This window comes from Balaenoptera musculus, chromosome 18 (genome assembly GCF_009873245.2).
Source record: "Balaenoptera musculus isolate JJ_BM4_2016_0621 chromosome 18, mBalMus1.pri.v3, whole genome shotgun sequence".
Classification (NCBI taxonomy): domain Eukaryota; kingdom Metazoa; phylum Chordata; class Mammalia; order Artiodactyla; family Balaenopteridae; genus Balaenoptera; species Balaenoptera musculus.
Window position 1 is genome coordinate 20,865,442 of NC_045802.1, and position 21,880 is coordinate 20,887,321.

Consider the following 21,880-nt stretch of genomic DNA (forward strand, 5'->3'; position numbering starts at 1 on the left):
ACTTATCAGTTCTTTGACCTTGAGGAAATTATTTACACCGAGCCTCAATTTTGGGGAGACCACGATATCTAATTCTTAGCATTAGAATAAGGATCCTGTGAGATAATACAGTAAGCCACCTCTACGACATGCTGTAGTAAAGGCACAATAAATGTCAGTTTCCTTTCTTTCCCATGCTTTTCAAGGGATTTGCAAGGGGTCAGTACAGAGTAAGATGGGATCACTCAAGTCAAACTGGATTTGACTCCCAGTTTCAGCTGAGGTTTGAATCCTAGTTTAGTAGCTATGCGATCTTAGGCTGTTTTCTCTGAGCCTCGATTTTCTAACCTGTTAAACAGGGAAAAAACATGTACTGACATCCTAAGATTATCTGGCAGAATTAACTGAGAGAAATACATAACACAATACCTGTCTCAAGAAATAAAGCTATTATCATTTTTCTTGTTGTTATTATCAATTGGAGAGAAAAGAAATGAAGTTAAAGAACAGTTAAGGATCAACTCAATCAATTAAACTGCCAGTTATAGATCAAAAGCCTAAAGTTCAGAAAAGATGGGGGTGAAGCAGGAGAGAGAGGCCAGGGTTTGGGACATCACAGAAGAGGCAGGTGTTGAGATTCTGGGGTGACTGACAGGGACTAGAGATCTGGAGTTTTATTTTTTGATTGTTTTGTTTTCTGTTTTATTTTCTTTGGCACATGCAGAGAGGAAAGGGAAGGCATGATCAAAGGCAAAGTAGAGGCACTTCACCTGGAACATACGGAGGCTAAAGACAAAGGCAGCTGGAGCCACGAAGGCTGGCGAGGAGGGTGAGGGGAAACCCAGTGGGTAAGCAGGGTGGCGCTGATCCCAGAGGCCTATTAGATCAGGCAGCTGACCTGGGCGGGCAGGAGGGAGCCACAGAGGAAGCGGGGCAGGGAGTGTGCCTGGTCAGGGCTGTCACACAGGAAGGTTGCGGGTGATACGTCACACCATCCCAGGCTCCAGGGGACAAGCAGGGAGCTAGCCATAAGGCCCTGCTTTCCCCAGCAGAAGGCAGTTCTTTCTAATGACTGCTCTTGGTGGGAAAGGCAGACGCTTTAGAGTCAGGCTGCTGGGGGTTACACCCGCGGCTCCTCCACTTCCCACGTGGGGATCCTGCAAAGTGTCTGGCGCCCAGCAGGTGCACAGCAAACGCTCTTAGGCCCTGGATTTCATTAGCCAGCGCCATCCCGGGGATGCCAGGAAGCCTGGCTCAGTTTCAGTTTTTTCTATCAATAAACTAAACTGCCGCTCATAAAGAGAATTAGAATATCTGATTAGTATGACTACGTAGACGGTTAACAAGCTGTTGTGAAATAAAGAAGATGAAGATCAAAGAATCTGTCCACTAATACAGAAATATCAGTCTCGTAGGAGGCACTGATTCAGCCATAAAGCCCCAATTATTCTGTGCTTTTAAATGGCTTGTTAATCAGGGATAATGCACTGGTATGGGAAATGTTCCACTTCTCAAGTTGAATAATGGGTACATAGGGGCATTTTTAGTCTACTTTAATAAGGTATAATTTACACACAACAAAATGCAACCATTTTATACGCAGAGTTTGATGCGTTCTGACAAATGCATACTTACCTGTGCGTTCACCGCTAACTCAAAACAGAGACTGTTTCTATCATCCCTTGTACTGCCCCAGGCAATCACCTCCCCACCCCAGTCCCAGCTCCCTGTCTGCTCTAGGTCTCTATGCCTATTTTACTATCATCATTTAAACCATGCTTACGTTTTATATAGACTCCTTTCTATGCATGCTATATTTCACAATTTTTAAATGAGTGCTGTATTTTGCCCACTAAAATTAGAGACAAATGCCAAAGACCTTCCTGCGAGGGTTTCTTGGTGTGAAAGTTAAAATGAGAAACCAGCCAAGCATTGTCATTCCCTCAAAGGGCAGCAGTATGGGCAGTTGACAGAGATGACGAGGATAAACTGTTCAGATCCTAGACCTGATTTGACACTTAAGTGGCCAGAGGGCCTGGGCAAGTCATTTACCTTGTCTCCACTTCAGTTTATCTTAAAACATGGTGTCTATGTCCCATGAGTAGAGTGATCATATAATTTATCATCCAAATCGGGATGTGTTAAAAAGAGGTGCTATTATCCAGTAGGCCAGGGCAAAAGGTACAAACCAGACCGTCCCCAGCAAACCTGGACTTAGGTTGACACTATTTAGGAGCATCCTATAAGAGCACTTCTGGTGATGTCCACAGTGACCTAATGTTCTCTTGAAAAATGGAAGAGCGTTGCATAGAATTATACAAAGCAATGTGTTTGAAAGCTGAAGTCTTTCATCCAAAGGTGATGGAGCTCCCAAGGTTCATGGCAGCATTAATTACAACTGCCAAGGTATGGAAGCAACCTAAGTGTCCATCAACAGATGAATGGATAAAGAAGATATGGTGGGCTTCCCTGGTGGCGCACTGGTTGAGAATCTGCCTGCCAATGCAGGGGACACGGGTTCGAGCCCTGGTCTGGGAGGATCCCACATGCCGCGGAGCAACTAGGCCCGCGAGTCACAACTGCTGAGCCTGCGCGTCTGGAGCCTGTGCTCCGCAACAAGAGAGGCCGCGATAGTGAGAGGCCCGCGCACCATGATGAAGAGTGGCCCCTGCTCGCTGCAACTGGAGAAAGCCCTCGCACAGAAATGAAGACCCACACAGTCAAAAATAAATTAATTAATTAATTTTTTAAAAAAAAGAAGATATGGTGTATATATATATATACTATAGAATATTACTCAGCCATAAAAAAGAATGAAATTTTGCCATTTGCAGGAACATGGATGGACTTGGAGGGCATTATGCTAAGTGAAATAAGTCAGAGAAAGACACATACTATATGATTGCACTTATATGTGGAATCTAAAAAATACAACAAACTAGTGAATAAAACAAAAAAGAAGCAGACTCGCAGATGTAAAGAACAAACTAGTGGTTACTAGTTGGGGGGAGGGAATATAGGGATAAGGGGGGAAAGGGTTATTATGGGAGTATATGAAATCATGTGTGTGAAACTTTTGAAAATTGTAAAGCACTAAAGAATTTAAAGAATCTTTCATTCAATTTTTTAAAAAAAAGTGGACTTCCCTGGCGGTCCAGTGATTAACACTCCTTGCTTCCACTGCACAGGGCACCGGTTGGATCCCTGGTAGGGGAACTAAGATCCCACATGTGGCGTGGTGAGGCCAAAAAGTGATGGGGCTCATCCAACCCAATCTACCATGTGGTATTAAGAGATCACAAACAACAAGGCCTGCCTGACAGAAGAGAGGAGATTTCTAAGACACTGAGACACAGAGAGTGCACACACTGAAGACATAAACCAACTTTAGAAAGACCCAGGCAGCCTGACTGTGAAAGCACTTAGCTGGCCTATCCTGTCTTTGTCATTCACTCCCTAAGAGGCAGACATTAAGGGCTCTGTCAGGGCACATTACCTCGGAACTCCCACTGTGCAAATTTCATATTGAGATACCAAGTCTTCATTAACATACTGATTCCAAGGACTTTTGGGGGCGGGGGGTAGGGAAGCAACAGCAAGTCTTCACAGCTGCCAAATGAATTTCATAAAACAGATCAGACTTTGGCTCATTAACACTCATAAAGTTATGGCATGGCACCCTTTAAAGTACTGCACGGACACAAGAAAGCATTAAATGCAAATATCTGAACAAACCACGGTTAAGAGTTTATTACAAGACTATAGCCACTGGAAGGGCTGGAACAACTAAAATTAACTTTGATTTATCCAGGCTTCCTGAAGACAGAAAAATACACATAATTGCCTTAAATTGCATGCAGAGATTATCATCCCCACCTCCAAGGGAAATGCACAAAGAGAGGTCTATTTGCCTTCAAATGCACAATCAGATTCCTTTGAATTAGATCAATTTGCATAAACACAAAAAATTTTGGTTATTTAGCCATAAACTGTGCTGCCATTTTAGCCAAAATGGGCTGCTGTGCTATTTCATTTATAAGATTTTAAAAGCAATTAATGAATTAATTGAAGGATCTTCATGACAATATAAAATGCATTAGAAATTGACTCAATGATTATTACTTAAAAAAACAACTTTGAGAATGTAAGCACTTGTGTTACGGAGGCAATGGTCTAGAAAGTAAATTACTTGGTCACTCACCCAATGGCTATTCATTCATTTCTCATTGGAGGGAATAAAATAAAGTAAATTTTAAATAGGCTGTTCAAATAAGTTATGTATTATAAAGTCTAACACAATTTTATACCAAAACTAAAACCCTGAAGGTGTTATTTAAATTTTTAAATAATAGACATGTTGGAGGATTTTTAAAACCAATACTGTTGCTTGCTGGAAAGCACAGTTCTTAGAAATGGAGCTGTTATGATAACTGGCCACTAGCAATAGGTTAGATTAGGTTAAATTAGGGCTAGAACTCCCCAGGCATGCACCTTGGTCCCCTGCATCCACTTTCAGATTAATGAGAGAAATAACATTAGGCTGGAATCTGACTCCTCAGTCTACAAGTCACCCCGAGGACTGCCTATCAAAATGCTCTGGGCTCGATTCTCATTGCAAAATCCCCCCCTCCGATCTGTCCTTCCAGCTCTAAATATGCCGTAACGCTACAATAGAGCACGGCATAGAGGAAGAAAACGTAATTCCTTCTTTCCTTTTAGGTTCTTTGGCGGGCCTAATAATCAAATTGATATGAAACAACAGGAAAAAAACAAATTCCCTATGTACAGGAGCTCAAAAATATATGATACTGAAAGAAGTGACCAAAGCAGGCAGCTGTTGTATCTTTTAGACAAAATAAATAAATAAATAAATCTGTGAAAAATTGACAAGACAAAGGGGTTTGAGCTTGGGGTGGTAAATGAGTGAAAAAGTAAATTTGTTTATACAGCCTTCTCGGCCCTGGATTCCCTATCTCTGGTGATAAGAATGCCTTCTACCCCTCTTTGGTACCGGAAGAGTACCTTTCACACAGGAGATTTATTTCCTGCTTTCAGGGAGACAAAGGAGGCCACAGTGTCCCTGCACCGACTGTTTCTTAAGTAACTTTCGGTCCAAAATAATCAATATGCCAAAGTGGCATATTTTGGGGTGGCATATTCTGCTCCCCTTCAATGGCAAGAGACTCCAGCACTTCTTCAACCAGAGTTCTGAACCCAACTTTAGCTCTGGCCTTACTGGCTCTACAAACGTACTCAGATTGCCTAACCGATGCTTCCTTCTCCGCTCCAAGGACACTACCTACCTTGCAAGGGTAGGGGTTAACCCTTAAGGACACTACCTACCTTGCAAGGGTAGGGGTTAACCGTTATGAGGGTTGAAGGAGGAAATACCCTGAAGGGCCCAGACCATATCCCCCTTTCAGTTCCCTTGTCAGTAACTTCAGGGTGATACGGAACCTATCACCAGGCTTTTGATGAAATGACTTCTGATTAAAGTCTAAAACAAATGCCGGATGCCAGAACAACAGTGAGAAAAGAAATGATACGTTTAAATCCAAGTATTTATTCTTTAACCTCTGCTTCCTCATAGACATGTTCTCACTCCTTAGAGAAGTATCTGCTACACATCTTCAGAGCAGTTGCCGGGAACATAAAAAGACTCACAAATTGTTTTTTGCCAAGAGCATCAAAGGTGATCAATTTGTTTATTTTGATCTGGAAGAGTTCTTAAATCCATGGCAGGACTCTTGCAGAGGGCGGAGAGCTGTGCTACAAGCCCTCCTCTGAGGCCCCACCCCCTCCTTCCTACCCCTCCATCCCAAGGCCCAAAAACAGCCTTGGTCCCAGCACCCTTTGCAGGAATACATAGTGTAGCCCCAGAATACGCTCCCCATTCTCCACTGGGGAGCACTCTTCTTTACCAGCCTTGTCGCCTCAGGATTTCTTTGTCCTGATGAAATCAAATCAAACCTACGAAGGCTATTATATTGAGAAATGAATGGAAATCACATAAAAACTCAGAAGATACAGTCCTGGCTCAACCACTTCCTAGTAACATAACCCAAGGAAAATGATTTCACCATCTAGTCTGGGTTTCCTTACACATAAGCCCTGAATGTTTAGAGCTGGAAGAATAAACAGCACCTACTCCATCACCTTCCAAAGACTGTCAAAAGAATATAATGCTTACACATACTTAAACCATGTATATTGAAGCTTTCTGGATATCAAGATTATTTTATTAATATCACAATATTTCTAGGAATTTAGTCTTTTTGTGCCTTAGAAGACTGACTCTCTTTTCTACAGATAATGGACTATAATAATAATAATGGCGGGGTTTCCCTGGCGGTCCAGTGGTTAGGACTCCAAGCTTCCACTGCAGGGGGCGCAGGTTCAATCCCTGGTCAGGGAAGTAAGATCCCACAGGCAGCTTGGCCACAATAATAATAATAATGGCGAACGTCAATACCCGGCATTGACCTGAGCAGTTTACACATATATTCATTCATTTCCTCCTCACAATAATCCTATGATCATTATCCCTCATTGTATGACCAGGCTCAGGGAGCTTAAGTACTAGCCATATCCTGGCAGAACCAGGACTGAGACCCAACCACGTGTGCTCTTAGCCACTATGCCAAAGACAGGCTAACCATGTCCAGTTATTTATTTTACTGAAGTTATATTATTTTACTATGACACATAACCCCATAGGAATCTAGGAAGGCAAGTGACATCTATGGACCACTCACTCTGAGCCAGGCCTGAACTCTGCTTACCTCCGCACAACAGCCCTGAGTGGGGAAGAGTATTTTCACTATTAACAAATTACAAACCTGAAGTTCAGAGAGACTCCGTAATTTGCTTCAAAGTCTAAAATAAATAATTTGGGGAGATAATATGTACAAAAAATACAACAATTAGGCAGAGAGGTGTTTAAATCCCTGCCCGTCTCCCTCAGGGGGCATCTCCTGGGCCAGCTCCTCTTAGGCCTGAGGCCTCACTGAGTCCCAGAGCTGACCCCCAACTTCTGCCAACCCTTGCTCCCCACACCAGGGGGAAGGGACACCCAGTCTGCTGGGCCCACTGACCAAGGGGCCTAGAAGGGAAGGGAACTTTCTGACATCAGGTAAGAATGGCCGCAGGGGAGAGGGTTATCCCCAAGAGGCAGGAGTTTCACATTCTGATGCCACGATCTCCAGATTCAGAATTCCTTGTCAGAACGGAGCTTACATTTTTCCAAAGAAACACCATCAACACACAGGCCCACCTCTGCTAGGGTTAAATAGAGGGTTGGCGGGGGAACCAAACCACCACTTACTACTGTATTTCCACAGGAAAATGTATTCCAAGTGCCAAGAAAACCCTTGCTATGATAGGCGGCTGTGGACCTCCAGGTTGTGAGTCTGGGTGGGACTTCCCAACATGTCTTTTGGTACTTGGGAGCCAATTTACACGGAGCTCATGCATGTCCTCCAAACCACATGCAGTAAAACCCTGAACTAACACATTTAATCTGTAACCACTCTTAGTTTTCTATCTTATTCTCCCCCAGCTTTGGACCACATGTTATTAAAGGTTTCACAGCATTTTTTCTTTTAGGGACCTTCCTCGTGGCTGGTCTGGGTGGGGCTGACCTGAGAAGTCTATGGAGGGAGGGAGGTCTTCCGTCCATCCAATGTAGCCTCCTGGCTCCACAGAAACAGCCCTCTGATGGGAGCTGCCCACTGCCCTGCTGTGTGACCTTGCGCAAGTGGCTTAAGCTCTCTGAGCCGCAGTGTCCTCAGCTATTAAATGAGGGAGGGATGTGAATGGGTGGCTTCTAGATATCTAAACTCCCTCTTCAGGCTATAATGGTCAAGAAAGGGATTTCAGAGGCAGATGAATTTCAACCAGATACAGGTGGTTGAGTGGAACCTAGCTAACAAAACAGAACACTCAGCAAGAATTAAATGAGGTAATGTATATATTACATATATTTAATATATATATTAACATATAAAGCACTTGGAAGAATGCCTGGCACAGAGAGCACTTGACAATGTTATCTATTGTTGTTATAATCATTGTTCTCACAACTCAGCTGAGTATGTATTGTTCCCATTTTATAGCTGACATCAGTTTACAGAAAACTGTTATCTGGTCACAGTAACACAGTTTATAATCGACAAAGCCAAGATTTGGACCCAGGTCTTTGAGGCTCAAGAAAGCTGATGTTTAACCTCTAATCTACACAAGATGGAAGACAGACTGAAAGGCTTTATCTGGAAAAGACACTTGTAAATGAAAATATTATACATGTATAGTACTTTCAAACATGTTATTTCTTTAATCCTTATGCAATTCTGCAAAGTATGTACTGTAGAACTACGTCTCTAATTTTTTTAATCATCCACAGCTCCTATACACGATAGGTACTCAAAAACTGTTTACTTTCACTTTACTTGTTAATTTCAAGCAATATTTGATACAATAAAATTCCACCCATCCCCTTCAGAAGTCAGGATAACTCTACCTCCGGATGTAACCTGGCTTATCAAACACTTGCAAATGTTGAAGAAAGGAATCTTATCTTTCTTTTTAGTACTGTTGAGAAAGAATAACTCTGGGGACCCACCAACCACCAAAAAGAAGGTTCTATATTTGTGAGAGATGGTGGGGAGAAGGGGGGCCCAGACTAGCCAGAGTCACCCATTTTTAAGTATGAATGTGGCCCCTTCCCCTTTCACAGCACATAATGTGCTCAATAACATTTATTGAGGGTCTACCTCGCACCCCGGCGGGATCAGCACGGCGTCGTGCTGGGTCCTGGGGATGGAGTGGTGAATAAGACAGGCCTGGCTCGGGCCTCATGGGAAGGCAGACTTGCACAGCACAAAGTCACTGTATCCAGGCTGGGGGAGGAACAGTAGCTAGCTACCAGCAACACCAGAGGGAGTGCGTGCTGGGCTGAATCGTGTTCCCCTAAATTCATGCCTAGAAGCCCTATCCCTCAGTCCCTCAGAATGTGACTTATTTGGAGATTAGGCCTTTCAAGTGGTACTTCAGGTTAAATGAGTAGGTTACGGGTGGGCCCTAATTCGGTGTGACTGGCGTCTGTATAAGAAGAGGAAATCTGGACTCGCAAAGAGACACCAGGGATTCTCAGGCACAGAGGAAGGGCCATGGGAACATACAGGGAGGCTGGCCATTGACAAGCGAAGGAGAGACGCCTCTGGAGAAACCAGCCCCGCTGACACCCTGACTTTGGACTCAGCCTCCAGAACTGGGAGGAAATAAATTTCTGGTGTTTAAGCCCTCCAGTCTGTGGTATCTTGTTATGCGGCCCGAGCCAACTAATACAGTGGGTGATCCTGAGAAGATGTCATGTGAAAAAAAATAAGGTCAGCACTGAAAAGAAAGGCAGCAGATCAGCAAACTGTGCATAGTGGCAGGCCCAAGATGATGGTTTGAGAGTGTAGGGACTAAGAGAGGGCAGTGAGTAGGCAAGAGGAGACAGAACAGTGCACTGATGTTAATCTAGCATTTTCTGTGACAGGCATGAAGGGCACATACGAAAATAAGGAAAAACCCCTGCCTAGCTAGACCTCACAGGCCAGCGAAGGAGGAAAAAGCTGAAACCTGGGGAAAGCACCAAAGAGGAAGGCAATAATTAACAAAAAATGCCATAAGGAAATAATGCAAAAGTGCCTTAAAGCTATGCCTGATTCAGTGCTCAGATCTGCAAGGAAGGGACGGCAGGGAGGCCCGTGTCTGGAGTAGGCTGGGGACTGGATAAAATAGGAGCATGGTTAAGGAGACTCTTCCAGGGCAGGGAGGAGGGCGAAGTGAGGGAAATGACCTGGAAAAGCAAAACGAAGGCAATCTAAAGGAAGGCCAAGTCAGGCAGTCTGCCGGTGATGCTATCTTTGAAATTGTCACTGTTGCCCGCAGAGCTAAAGTGCGTCAAATCAGAGCCAAGCTGACGGAACCAGGTCAGATGCGTTCATGCTACTCGTAACACTGTACGGCATCAACATCAAAAAATGGGAAAGAACGTTAGGGAAATACACTGAGTAGCAAAACTCCATGGCCTGCGCTGCAGGGGTCAGCTGTCAAAAGCAAGGCCACAGGAGAAGCCAGAAGATTAAGAAAACTAAAATGGGGCCTCTCTCTGCCCATCTGGGGAGAACAGTGAAGGGGAAATTCAAGGCTCACTGAGCCAGAGGGATCCCGGCTCTGCTTCAAGTCACACAGTCTTAGGGCCCCTCCAGCAAAGAGACTGAGAAAACACAGCAAAAGGAAGAAAGTGAGTATCAAGGCAAATTCCAAAATTATAAAGCCTGACCTTGGTGACTTAAAATATCTTGGAGGGACTTCCCTGGTGGCGCAGTGGTTAAGAAACCGCCTGCCAACGCAGGGGACACGGGTTCGAGCCCTGGTCCGGGAAGATCCCACATGCCACGGAGCAACTAAGCCCGTGCACCACAACTACTGAGCCCGCACTCTAGAGCCCGTGAGCCACAACTACTGAGCCCGCGTACCATAACTACTGAAGCCCGTGCGCCACAACTACTGAGCCTGCACTCTAGAGCCCGCGAGCCACAAGTACTGAGCCCGCGTACCATAACTATTGAAGCCCGTGCGCCTAGAGCCCATGCTCCGCAATAAGAGAAGCCACTGCAATGAGAAGCCCACGCACCGCAACAAAGAGCAGCCCCCGCTCGCCACAACTAGAGAAAGCCCGAACGCAGCAACGAAGACCCAATGCAACCAAAAATAAATAAATAAAATAAATTTATATAAAATAATCATTTCTATATATAGCAACAAAAAATGAAGATGAATGCAAAAAATTTAAAAAAAAAAAATCCTGGAAAAGCTCCAGGTACCATAAGTCAAGCTGGCTCAGTATCAACATCATATTAACACAGGAGCAATAATGTCTCGCCAAGCAAAAAAATAAAATGTTTCTGTGATGCAAATCAAACACTGTTGTTCTCTGATTTTTTTTGTCCCCCCTATACTCCTCCTCTATGGCCAGTGAAGGAGGACAGGGATGGGAAAAAGGACGAGCGCACAGAAATCCAACTATAAAGGCATTTCCCTCCTACTGCCTTGCTGGAGTAGAAGCAAGAGAAGCCACATTCTCACAGCTCCTCAACTTTCTGTTCATGTAAACAGTCTCACTCGATTTTTGAATTACTCTGTGGGAACAGATGGTTTCCAAATGTATGACTTCTTACTACAGTTTATGGAAGCAATACTACTGAACTCTGAAATTAAGATGAAGAAAACACAGACATGCTTCAAGTTTGCATCTTTATTGGCAGGCCTAGTTTTCCTGAACTAAGGCTTACATGGAATCCTGACTTTTCTTATTTTTTCTTTTCTTTCTTGCTTTTTTTTCTTTTTTCGTTAAACAATTCACACGACACACACAAAAATTTGTCTGAAATATAACAGCAGCTGAAAATTCTGCGGCAAAAACACTTCCACGCCACAAAAAACAGCAGCAGTAGCAGAGGCCTCTAGACTTCCTATAAATTATACATAAATAAAGGCATCAGGTATGTAAATATAGCTGGGTTTTGGGTCTTACATCCTTAAGCCTTTTATGATAGATTATAATTTTATATTTGAAATAAACACTGCAATTAACACCAAATTACCTTAATTCCAACAAGTGACACAGTCACTGAAAGAGTTCACAAATGGTGAACCTGGTGGTGGTACCAGATCAAAGCCCAGGCCAGTTTTCCCCGATGTCTTTCTAAGGCAGAAGTCTAATTTTCCAAAACGCTAAACCAAATCTGGAAAGCAGCATCACAGACAGGTTTTTGCGAGGCACAGACAAAAGTTCAAGTCATGTGGTCTGACTGACAAACCCATAAGCACCTTAAATAGAGTTCATAGCATTTCTGCCATTTAAATTGCCAAGTCTCTGGAAAAGCATACTCAATACGGCACCTGGGGGGAGATGACTCCGGGAAGAGATGAAGAGAAAGTAAATGCTGCCCAGCCTAAAGATAAAACATCTTTATACCTATATATCTATGTACAGAAATTTATAGAGCAAATGAAAATGTTGGTGCAAAAAAAATACTTTCATGCAACAGAAGAACTGTAGCAATAAGAGATGTCTCTAGACTTCCTATAAATTATACATAAATAAAGGCATCACATATGCAAATATAACTGGGCTTTCTTTTTTGGTTAAGCAAGTCACACACCTACATAAATTTATATACATATAGATATATACCTATAAATACAAGTATATAAATATACCTATAGACATAGGTAAATAGATACACCTATAGATATAGGTAGACAGATAAAGGTAGGTAGGTAGACAGATAGATATGAAAAAGGGGAAAAATAGAAAAGTACACACAAAAGAAGGAAACAACTTATGCTTAAATAAATAATGATGAAGTTGAATAACAGGACAGAAAAAGCCTTTGTTCACACCAGTAGGACAGCAAGAGCAAAAGGAAATTAACCTCTGCACTGATCAACACCAACATGGATTTCAAAAGGTACCTACCCTTTAAATGCTTACACCAAAGAACTGTTAAACCACAGCATGAAAAATTTAAGTTTGCAACAAAACTCAAAAAAAAAAACAACTTAGTCAACAATCGAAGTTAAAAATTTTAAATAGTGGGGTGTGCCGAATTTTTGCCTAATAACATACACTCACCAAAAATCAAATAAGACGTCGCAGTGACTGACAAACAATCCGGTAGAATCCTTTCAGTGATGAAGGTCAAACCTTAGGCTGACCTTATAAACTGGCACAGGTCAAAAATCCCCAGAGGTTTCGTTGCCTATGGTTGTACGCTGTTATTCTAGAAACATGATTAGTATGCTCCTGCCTTTTCAATAAAAAGCAGCCCATAATGCAAGCAATGAGAATAGAGGTATGTTTGTGGAGATTGTTTCCGCCACAAACAGAAACGTGGAAGAGCACATCTGGATATGGTTCAGAGACACCATATACATGGAGTCTTAGTAGTTCTAACAGCTTTTACTATTAGAAGTCCTCTGCATTGAAACTGATCAACAAGAAAAAAATAATAATAGGAAGGAAAAGGATGTGACTCATTGTTTATGAATAAAGTATTCAGAATATATGTCATTAATATAGCCATTTAAATAATGACTACCACAATAAACAATCATTACAGCAATGACTAATAAATTTAATTCAATAGCAGAAACACAATTTGAAACAAGATATAACTATAAAAGAACACACGTTCTACAAAAACACATGTGATTTCAAGTTTCATTACATTTGTAATGAAAAATCTTTATGACCGAAATGGAATGGTTTTTGAGACCAAACAGATATCACCAAGTCCTGGGTGCATCCCAATGACTAAAAGGTGCTAATATCCCAAGGATTCGGTTGCTACAGGATGGGAGTGGGGCGGGGGAAAGTCAGGCTTCAGCAGATAAGCCTGCCCACAAATCTCGGAGCAGATTCTTTGCTTCTGTAGACACTGGAGAGAGGTATCTCAGACAGACTAGGGCATTAGTCCCACAGGCTGACATATCCCAGGCCTCAGCCATTCCCAGCATCCTCAAAGGGTCCTAAGAGCCCTGTGCTGTTACCTCATTACATGGTGACAGTGGGGTGGGAGAATGTGACCAGAGGCACAGGCCTGAATGCCCTCTCTTACTGTTTTATTCTCAGCAAGTCTTAGGCTGTCAGGTTCTCACTCCACACGTTCAAACCATCTTTCCCACCACAGAATGTGCACGTGCACTTCCATCCGAAACCTAGCCATCCTACAAAACCTGACCCAAATCCCACCTCTGCTATGAGTCTTTCCTAACCCATTTAACGGAAATGGCCTTTTAGTTCCTGAATTTTGCAATGTCTATCTACGCTATTGGCATCTCACCTTGACCTGCCTTGAGAGTCCCGTGGCTTCCTGGACCTGTCGTGGCGCTCCTGTCGTGTCTTACACTTTGCACCTCCTCCAGCACCTACACTGGCACATACAGGACCTCGATGAGTATTTGTCCCCTGCACTGGGGAAGCCCTTCATTTCCCATATAGACTCTTCTGCTTCAAGCCACCTCAAAACGATATTGGCAATGACACACCCCTCCCTCTCCTTAATGAGACCAACTTTCAACAACTGTTCTGCACATCAAATCCAAGAGCTTCCTTTTTATTTTTCAGTACCTCCTGCAATCAGCCTGAGACAGACGCTTTCTTTTCTTACTCCTCTTTTCAATCTGCTTTATTTGTCATACAAACACCCTTTGGAACTTCCTTAGCCCAAAATGACACTATTTAAAATATCAGCACTAGGGACTTCCCTGGTGGCGCAGTGGTTAAGAATCCGCCTGCCAATGCAAGGGACATGGGTTCGAGCCCTGGTCCTGGAAGATCCCACATGCCACGGAGCAACTAAGCCTGTGCGCCACAAACTGCTGAGCCTGCGCTCTAGAGCCCGAGAGACACAACTACTGAGCCCACGTGGCACAACTACTGAAGCCCATGCACCTAGAGCCCGTGCTCCGCAACAAGAGAAGCCACTGCAATGAGAAGCCGGCGCAACACAACGAAGAGTAGCCCCCGCTCGCCGCAATTAGAGAAAGCCTGCGCACGGCAACAAAGACCAAACGCAGCCAAAAAAAAAAAAAAAAAAAAAAAAAAATCAGCACTAGAAAAAAAAAGTTTGCTTTCCTGATGCACATATCTGTGTACTTCTTTTTATCGGGCAGATTTTCTGCTTCAGTTGATATTTATTACTAGTCATCGTTTGTGCCGCTGTTGTTACAAGCTGCTATAAGTCATCTTTAATACGAAGCAGCATGTATACTTCTAAACAAAGATATTAGAAGTAAAACTCTTCCTACTCAACCTGCAAAATCTACTTCTTCATTTATCTCCTCACCCACCTCCAACTAGAATGAAAACTCCATCAGAAGGGATACAGGGATTCTCTGTTGGTCCCTGCTGTAACCCTAGTGCTTAGAACAGTGCCTGGCACTTGGCAGTGCTTGGTGGGTACTTCCAGAATGAATGTTGGTTGAATGAATCTCCAGATACCCTCCCAGATTCTGCTCCTCTCCACTCCTTCCCTGCTTAACAAGAATATGGTCAAGAACATATACACTAGGGACTTCCCTGGTGGTGCAGTGGTTAAGAATCCGCCTGCCAATGCAGGGAACACGGGTTCAAGCCCTGGTCCGGGAAGATCCCACATGCCGCAGAGCAACTAAGCCCATGCGCCACAACTATTGAGCCTGCGCTCTAGAGCTCGCGAGCCACAACTACTGAGCCCACGTGCTGCAACTACTGAAGCCCGCGCGCCTACAGCCCGTGCTCCGCAACAAAAGAAGCCACCGCAATGAGAAGCCCGCACACCGCAACAAAGAGTAGCCCCCGCTCGCCGCAACTAGAGAAGGCCTGCGCACAGCAACAAAGACCCAACGCAGAAAAAAAAAAGAACATATACACTAGAGTGAAACCACCAGGGTTCAATCCCTGATTCACCATTTAAGTAGGGCTATTAAGTAGGGCTATGATCTTCAGCATCTATTACTCAACTCTCCCCAGCTGTACACGAGGATCTGAATAGCTTCTAGCGAGGACCGGGCAGGATAATGCAGGGCACACACCCAGTGCTTATCGTGGCTCTTTTGTTCAGGTTTCTCCCATTCAGCCAGTATCACCTGTGCCACCACACCTGCGTGGATCAGCCTTTCTTTCCCCTTCTCACCTGCAAAAAGACTAGACCCTGACACAACCAAACTATTTTCACTCAAATATGAGTAAATCGATAGGCTCAAAGGGAGGGGGAGAGCCTGAGAGCTTTTTTCCTATGAAAAATATGTATGCACTTGATTGACAGAGCTTAAACATCTACTGAGCAGCCCAGGGCCTCTATATTTTTGTGTTTGCATCTGGGTTTTCACAACTCCTGTCCAGATAAGCTACATTGCCCAAGAGTGCAGTTCTGCTTAGGTGGCTTCCAGAAGAGTTACTTTTACAAGGCATAAACCAAATGGTCTGTATTATACAACTGAACAGTGAGAGAAAGCTTTCTATGTCACTCGCTGTCTTCCAAAATTTATGAAAAAGTCCACTTTACATCTTAGGTCTTTAAGGATCTTCATATGTCCTTCTGATCTTAAGAGATATTCTGTAAACTAAATTTTAACCCCAGAGAAACCACTGTCTTTATTGTATATGTTACTGTTCATACACTCCACTCTACTAGAACTCTTTATATGCAGGAAATGTCAACATTGCAAACGGAGGTAATTTTAACTCTTGCTTTATTTTGAGTTTTGCTCTTCCAAATAAGGAACAGTGCTCGGTAAATAGAACAAAGGGCAGAATACATTTGGTTTACACCCAGCTTTGACCTGAGGCAAAAATGTTTTTGCAAAAGCAACTCTTTAACACATTCAGGTACTGAAATTTCATGTAAAATAGCTGTCTACATTAAATTCTCTTTATAGGGTTTTCCTAACTTTCTACAAACTTCGGTGACACCCCCCCTCCCATAATTAACACTGCCTTCTTTTTTTTTCTTTTTTTTAAATTAAACTGTTTATTTTGAGATAATTGTGGATTGACATACACTTGTAAGAAATGATACAGAGAGATCCCATGTACCCTTTACCCAGTTTCCCCCATGGGAACATCTTGCAAAATTATAGTACAATATCAAAACCAGTATATTAACGATGATACAACTGAGATACAGAACACTGCCTTTTTTGACAGCGAGTTAAGCCTCCAAGTTTTAACTAGTTAGAATTTTCTGAGCATCAAACACACGCAAGTGAGGTTCATAATTGTAAAACCTGCGGAACTCACAACCACAGCTCGCCACAAGCAAACAAGAGAGAACAGAATATTTTTAAGCATTGCCATGCCTCACATGGTAAGGCCTTCACCGAAAGAGATAGTCTCTGTTTTTAAAAGCACAGGTCTTGGGCTTCTCTGGTGGCGCAGTGGTTGTGAATCCGCCTGCCAATGCAGGGGACACTAGTTCGAGCCCTGGTCAGGGAAGATCCCGCATACCCTGGAGCAACTAAGCTCCTGAGCCACAACTACTGAAGCCCGCGGGCCCTAGAGCCCATGCTCTGCAACAAGAGAAGCCACCACAATGAGAAGCCCGTGCACCACAACGAAGAGTAGCCCCCGACGAAGAGTAGCCCCCGCTCACCGCAACTAGAGAAAGCCCAGGCAGCAACAAAGACCCAATGCAGCCCAAAAAAATTAATTAATTAATTATTTTTATAAAGCGCGGGTCTTCTCAAAAAAATGCCAACAGAGCAGTTCACCCATCTTGAAATAAACGTCAGCCTAACTGAATTAGAAGAACAACTTTCAATGCCTCCATCCTGAACGACAGACACATATTATTATTGGTCATGCCAGCTCCATTTTCTGCAGTCATATCCAATCTTTCCACAGCTCACTGTACACTCTATAGCAAAACGGAAGTCGAACTTAACAACGGATTTTTTTTTTTTAAGTTAATGATTCAGGCAATTCTTGGAATAACTTCCACTTGAGAAAATGCAACTAAGAAGTCCTATCAAGAGGCTCCCCAGCTGTTGACAGCTCGACTCTGGAAACTCCCTCCTTAATGCCCATTCCTGACTATCCCTGAATCCAAATTACAAAGTTTAATGACCCTTAAGAGCCCTTTTTGCCTCCAGTGAACTCAGAACTCTGTCTAAATATTCGTTAGCACTCAATAAAAGTTTATTGAAATAAAGGAGGGGAGCACTAGAAACCAAGCTCCAAAAGGCAACCGTCTGCCCCCTCCCCCGAACCCCTCTTCCCGCAGGAGAGGAGACTGGGAGATCTGGAGCTGACAGTCAAGCCGTCCAGGATCCCAGGGATCTGACACTCGGCCCTTGATGTGATGACAGCCACAAGGTCTGGGCGGTGGTTCCAAAACGGGGCACCCACTGCTCTGGGAAATGCTGGGCGCTTGCCAAGATACAAACCCTCCCCCAAGGAGCTGAAACCGGACGGTCGGGAACCGAGTCAGTTCTGTAGGGACCCCAAGGCCTGAATCGCATTCCATCAGCCTCCTTCCTGTTTATAGATCCCACTCCAGTAACTCCAACTACCAAAGAGAAAGCAGACCTCTCAGAAATATGTCAACACATGACATAACTTGAAAACGCTGTATGCTCACTGGCGCGAGTTGCAACTTGTCGGGCTCACGAAGGAAAACCGGCTCACTTTAATTACTTTCTTTTTTTTTTTTTTTTTTTAATATGCCATGCCGTCTCTTCCAGGGCCCCCGCAAAGATCGGGTTACTGAAAGCTAGGTAGCCTCGGTGGCAGGAACCAAACCGCGTGGGCGGTTAGCTAGAGGCAAAGAACCGGGGAGCCGACCACCCAGCAAAGTGGCGGCGATTCGGTTTCGCTGCGATTCGGCGGCCGCTCCTTCCTCGCACAGGCGCAGGAAGGAGAAGCCTCGGCACCTCCTCGCAGTCGGCACCAAGTTGCTGGAGCGCTCAGTGATGTCGCCGCGGGGGCCTCGCGGCACCGCGCCGATGCCCTCGGGTCGGCGGAGGGCGCGCCACCTTTGTCTGGGTTTCCCCACCAGGACGGGCGACGCCTCGACGCAAAGCGGAGGCGCAGACACCGCGTCCGGGTTCCCAGCCCCTACGCGGGGCCCAGAAAGCGTCCGCGGCCGCCTGAAACCTCCCACTTCCACTGCGCGCACCGGGCGCGCCCGCAAGCCCCAGCCCGGCGGCCACTTCCCCCACACGGCCGCCGCGGATGGGGAGCCGGAGACCCACGCGCTCACACACGCTAGCGGGCCGAACGGCCCGGAGCAGCCCGGCTCTTCCGGCGCCGCAGCGCCCACGCGGGTCCCTTCCTCGGGAGAGCACGGGCCGCTGGTTCTTCGGCAAGGCCAAATCTCAGACTGGCCACCGCGTCGGGGAAGGGACGACAGCCAGCCAGACAGCCACCCACGCCCACTGCCCGCCCTCGGCCCTCTCTCACCTGCCTGCACCGTGTCCGAGAGGTCGTGCGCGGGGGCCGCCGTCCTGGGAAATTCCTTCAGTTTCCTAGCACTGAGGTTCAAGCCCCCGGAGTTGGCCGCTTCCTCCAGCGCGCGCTCCAGCCCCCGGTTCAAGGGCAGGTTGAAGCCCCCGCCGCCGCCGCCGCCACCGCCTCCTCCGGCCCCGCCGCTGGCTCCGGCTCCTCCGTGGTGCTGATGGTGGTGGGGCGGGGGATGATGATGGGGGTGCAGAGTAGCCACTGACAGGGCAGGGACGAAAGGTTGGGGTTCGCTTCCCGGCGTCGCCATCTTCTCCCGGGCCCCCCACCCCGCCCCGCCGCTCCTGCGGGGGGGGTCACAGCTTTCCCCCGGGTCGGGGAGACGGCAGCCCGGGCCGAGTCCCTGCAGTGCTCCACCGAGAGATGCTGGGAGAAGGGGAAGAGGGTGTGGGAGGCGCGCGGAATGGGGGTGGGGGGGGGCAGAAGCGGAGGCGGCAGTGGCAGCTCGGTCTCGAAGCTTTCCTGTCCCTGGCAAGCTAAGGACTGCGGCGGCGGCAGGCAGCGCGCATGTGTCTCCTCCCGCCTCTGCTCCCTCCTCTAGGCGGCTCTCCCCTCCTCCGCCGCTTGCTCTCCCCTCCTCCGCCGCCTGCTCTCTCCTCCTCCTATCCGAGAGCCGTCTGTGCAGCCCCGCGTCTTCCTCCGCCGCCCGCCGCGCTGGCCCTGCTGCTTCCCCGCGCTCGGCCCGGCTATCCGGGGACGTGGGGGGCTGGACGCCGTGAGATCACGGGGAGGTGAGAGGTTATCTCAATTTTGCAAATTATTCTGGTTCTTTGACCCAGAGTTCCCCGAAAGGCAGTTTTTCACTGTGGGGTCAGGCCAACAGACGACCCCTGGCATTTGGGCACCTACGACGAGCCAGTCGCTGGTCCAGGTGGTCTGCATTCGTGATCTCATTAATCCAGAGACCCCGTGAGCGGAAAAACTGTTTCCCCCAGGCCACAGAGGAAGTTAAGAAACTCGTCTGAGTTCACCCATGCAGTCAGAGGCGGAGCTGGGTTTGAAAGTAGAGCCTTCAGACTCTAGGGTTGCCCTCCTTCCTGTAAACGCCCTCCCGGGCCGCACCTCGCTGCAAACAAATAGGAGTAAGGCAGAGGGTTTTCTGAGCGATGGCAAAAAACTACAGACACAGAAAGGAAGGACTTTTCAAAATGCAGGTCGTTTTTATGGTGGACAGAACCCGTTGTCCTATGAGGAAGAGGGGCTGGCTGTGGCTGTCTGAGCCCAGAATTGGGTGGGGCTGGAAAGGTCAGAAAGTCAGTGACCCCAACTAGCCAATAACTCAATCACAGTTGGAGCCTGCGCACAGGTGCCGTCAAGGTATCCTCGTTCGCTTCTTCTAGCCCCCGTGGGGCATGGGAGCTGATGTGTTCGCCTGCAAGCGAATTCATATTCTGCCCAGACCAACGCTGGCACACCAGGGGAGACAGAACATCTGACACCATAAGAGCAGACCAGCTGGAAGATTGATAAAGTCCCACTCCTTTCCGAAGTTTTGGCTCCAACTCTCGAGGGCCTTTATTTTTGCTCTATACCCAAGGCTTGAGCAGCGTCCCTGTGAGCAACTTAGCTAGGGGAAGTGAGGATGCGGGTCAGTACGAAAATAATTCAACCCTTGGAGTAGAGGAGGCGGTTTTTTAAGTGGTGATGCAGAAAGGTGGTGGCCTGAGCACCAGGCTGGATCTAAAGTACCGCGTGATCTATGTCATTTGCATTGACTGCGTGCGTAGTACGCAGCCCTTGAGTCCTACAGGATTCTAGGTTGAGTCCAGCATTGTTACCTCGGAGGAGGAGACAAGCGCCACCTGCTGGTAGCCTCCCCGAAAACCTCTTCTGTCATCAACTTTTTCTCCTCTGCCTCCCAGACTTTTAAAAGCAAGGCTTGAAAATAATAATAATGATGATGATGAAAGTGAAAGTGTACTTATAAAAAATAACCTACCATTCCCTTTCCTCACTGATCTTTTCCCAAAAAGCCAGTGAGAAACAGAGAGACACAGAAAAAAATTTCATTTGAAAGTCTTCAGCTAAAACCAGGTAGTAAGTAGTCTGTGTGATCAGTATGCAGGGTATGGTTGAGGACATCTTCTGGCGACTGCAAATGTAGTTCAGACCGTGAATTGTGGCGTTGCATCATATAGAGCATAATTTTTTTAGGACCACAAACTCTTTTATAGAGGAAAAGATGGGATATAAGTTCAGGATTTGCTTTGTAGTAATCTGTTCTTATGTTAGGTTGACCTCGTTATTAGAGCTTGCTTTATCTTCTCCAGATTACTAAAATGTAAACTCCTTGAGGGAGGGACTTATTCATCTTTGCAACTTCTTCCCCATATCCCAGAATCCAAAAGAGTACTTTGCATATAATGAGTGCACAATGAAGATTAGTAATTAAGCATTGCACAATAGACCAGGTGTTTTACAGGCTGCCATTTGTTGATACATCTTACAAACGATGTCCTTGAATGAAGGAATTTTTCCTTCAAATGGGGGAGAGTACTTTACCCTTGCAACTGATCTTGGTTATTCATAAATATTCAAGAAACTTGACAAGCCATTTTCTCTTGCTGTCTTGTTTCTTCACTATTTTTTTAAGAAGGTGCACATTTCTGCTTTGTTCAATACCCTTTTTATTTCCTCTGAAAACAGAACCCTCTTCCTGTTTCACTCTCCCCACACCCTACATATAGTCCTCTGATAACAGCTGTGTTATTACATCGACCCAGCTAACCATCTTGGTTATTCCAGAAGTGGCCTTCTGACCAAATGACGGAACACCCAGAGGATCAGAGGATCCAGATTGTGTTCAAACCCTAGATTCTGACTGTTCCTAATTCACATCTTTAGTTT

General features: G+C 45.6%; 1 protein-coding gene across 8 annotated transcripts in view; it reads right to left on the reverse strand.

Annotated features, from left to right (window-relative positions):
• The window catches only part of LRCH1 (leucine rich repeats and calponin homology domain containing 1), a 191,002-nt gene extending 171,225 nt beyond the window's left edge, over positions 1–19,777 (reverse strand). The window contains exon 1 of one of the 8 annotated variants that reach the window (XM_036831083.1): positions 18,977–19,773. In XM_036831083.1, the coding sequence (XP_036686978.1) occupies positions 18,977–19,283 (307 nt within the window). In that variant the 5' untranslated portion in view covers positions 19,284–19,773. Of the gene's footprint in view, positions 1–13,877; positions 14,296–18,976 lie in introns of those variants that run through there. The other 7 variants (XM_036831080.1, XM_036831085.1, XM_036831079.1 and 4 more) reach the window with 7 other exon arrangements.
• Positions 19,778–21,880: the final 2,103 nt, after the last annotated feature.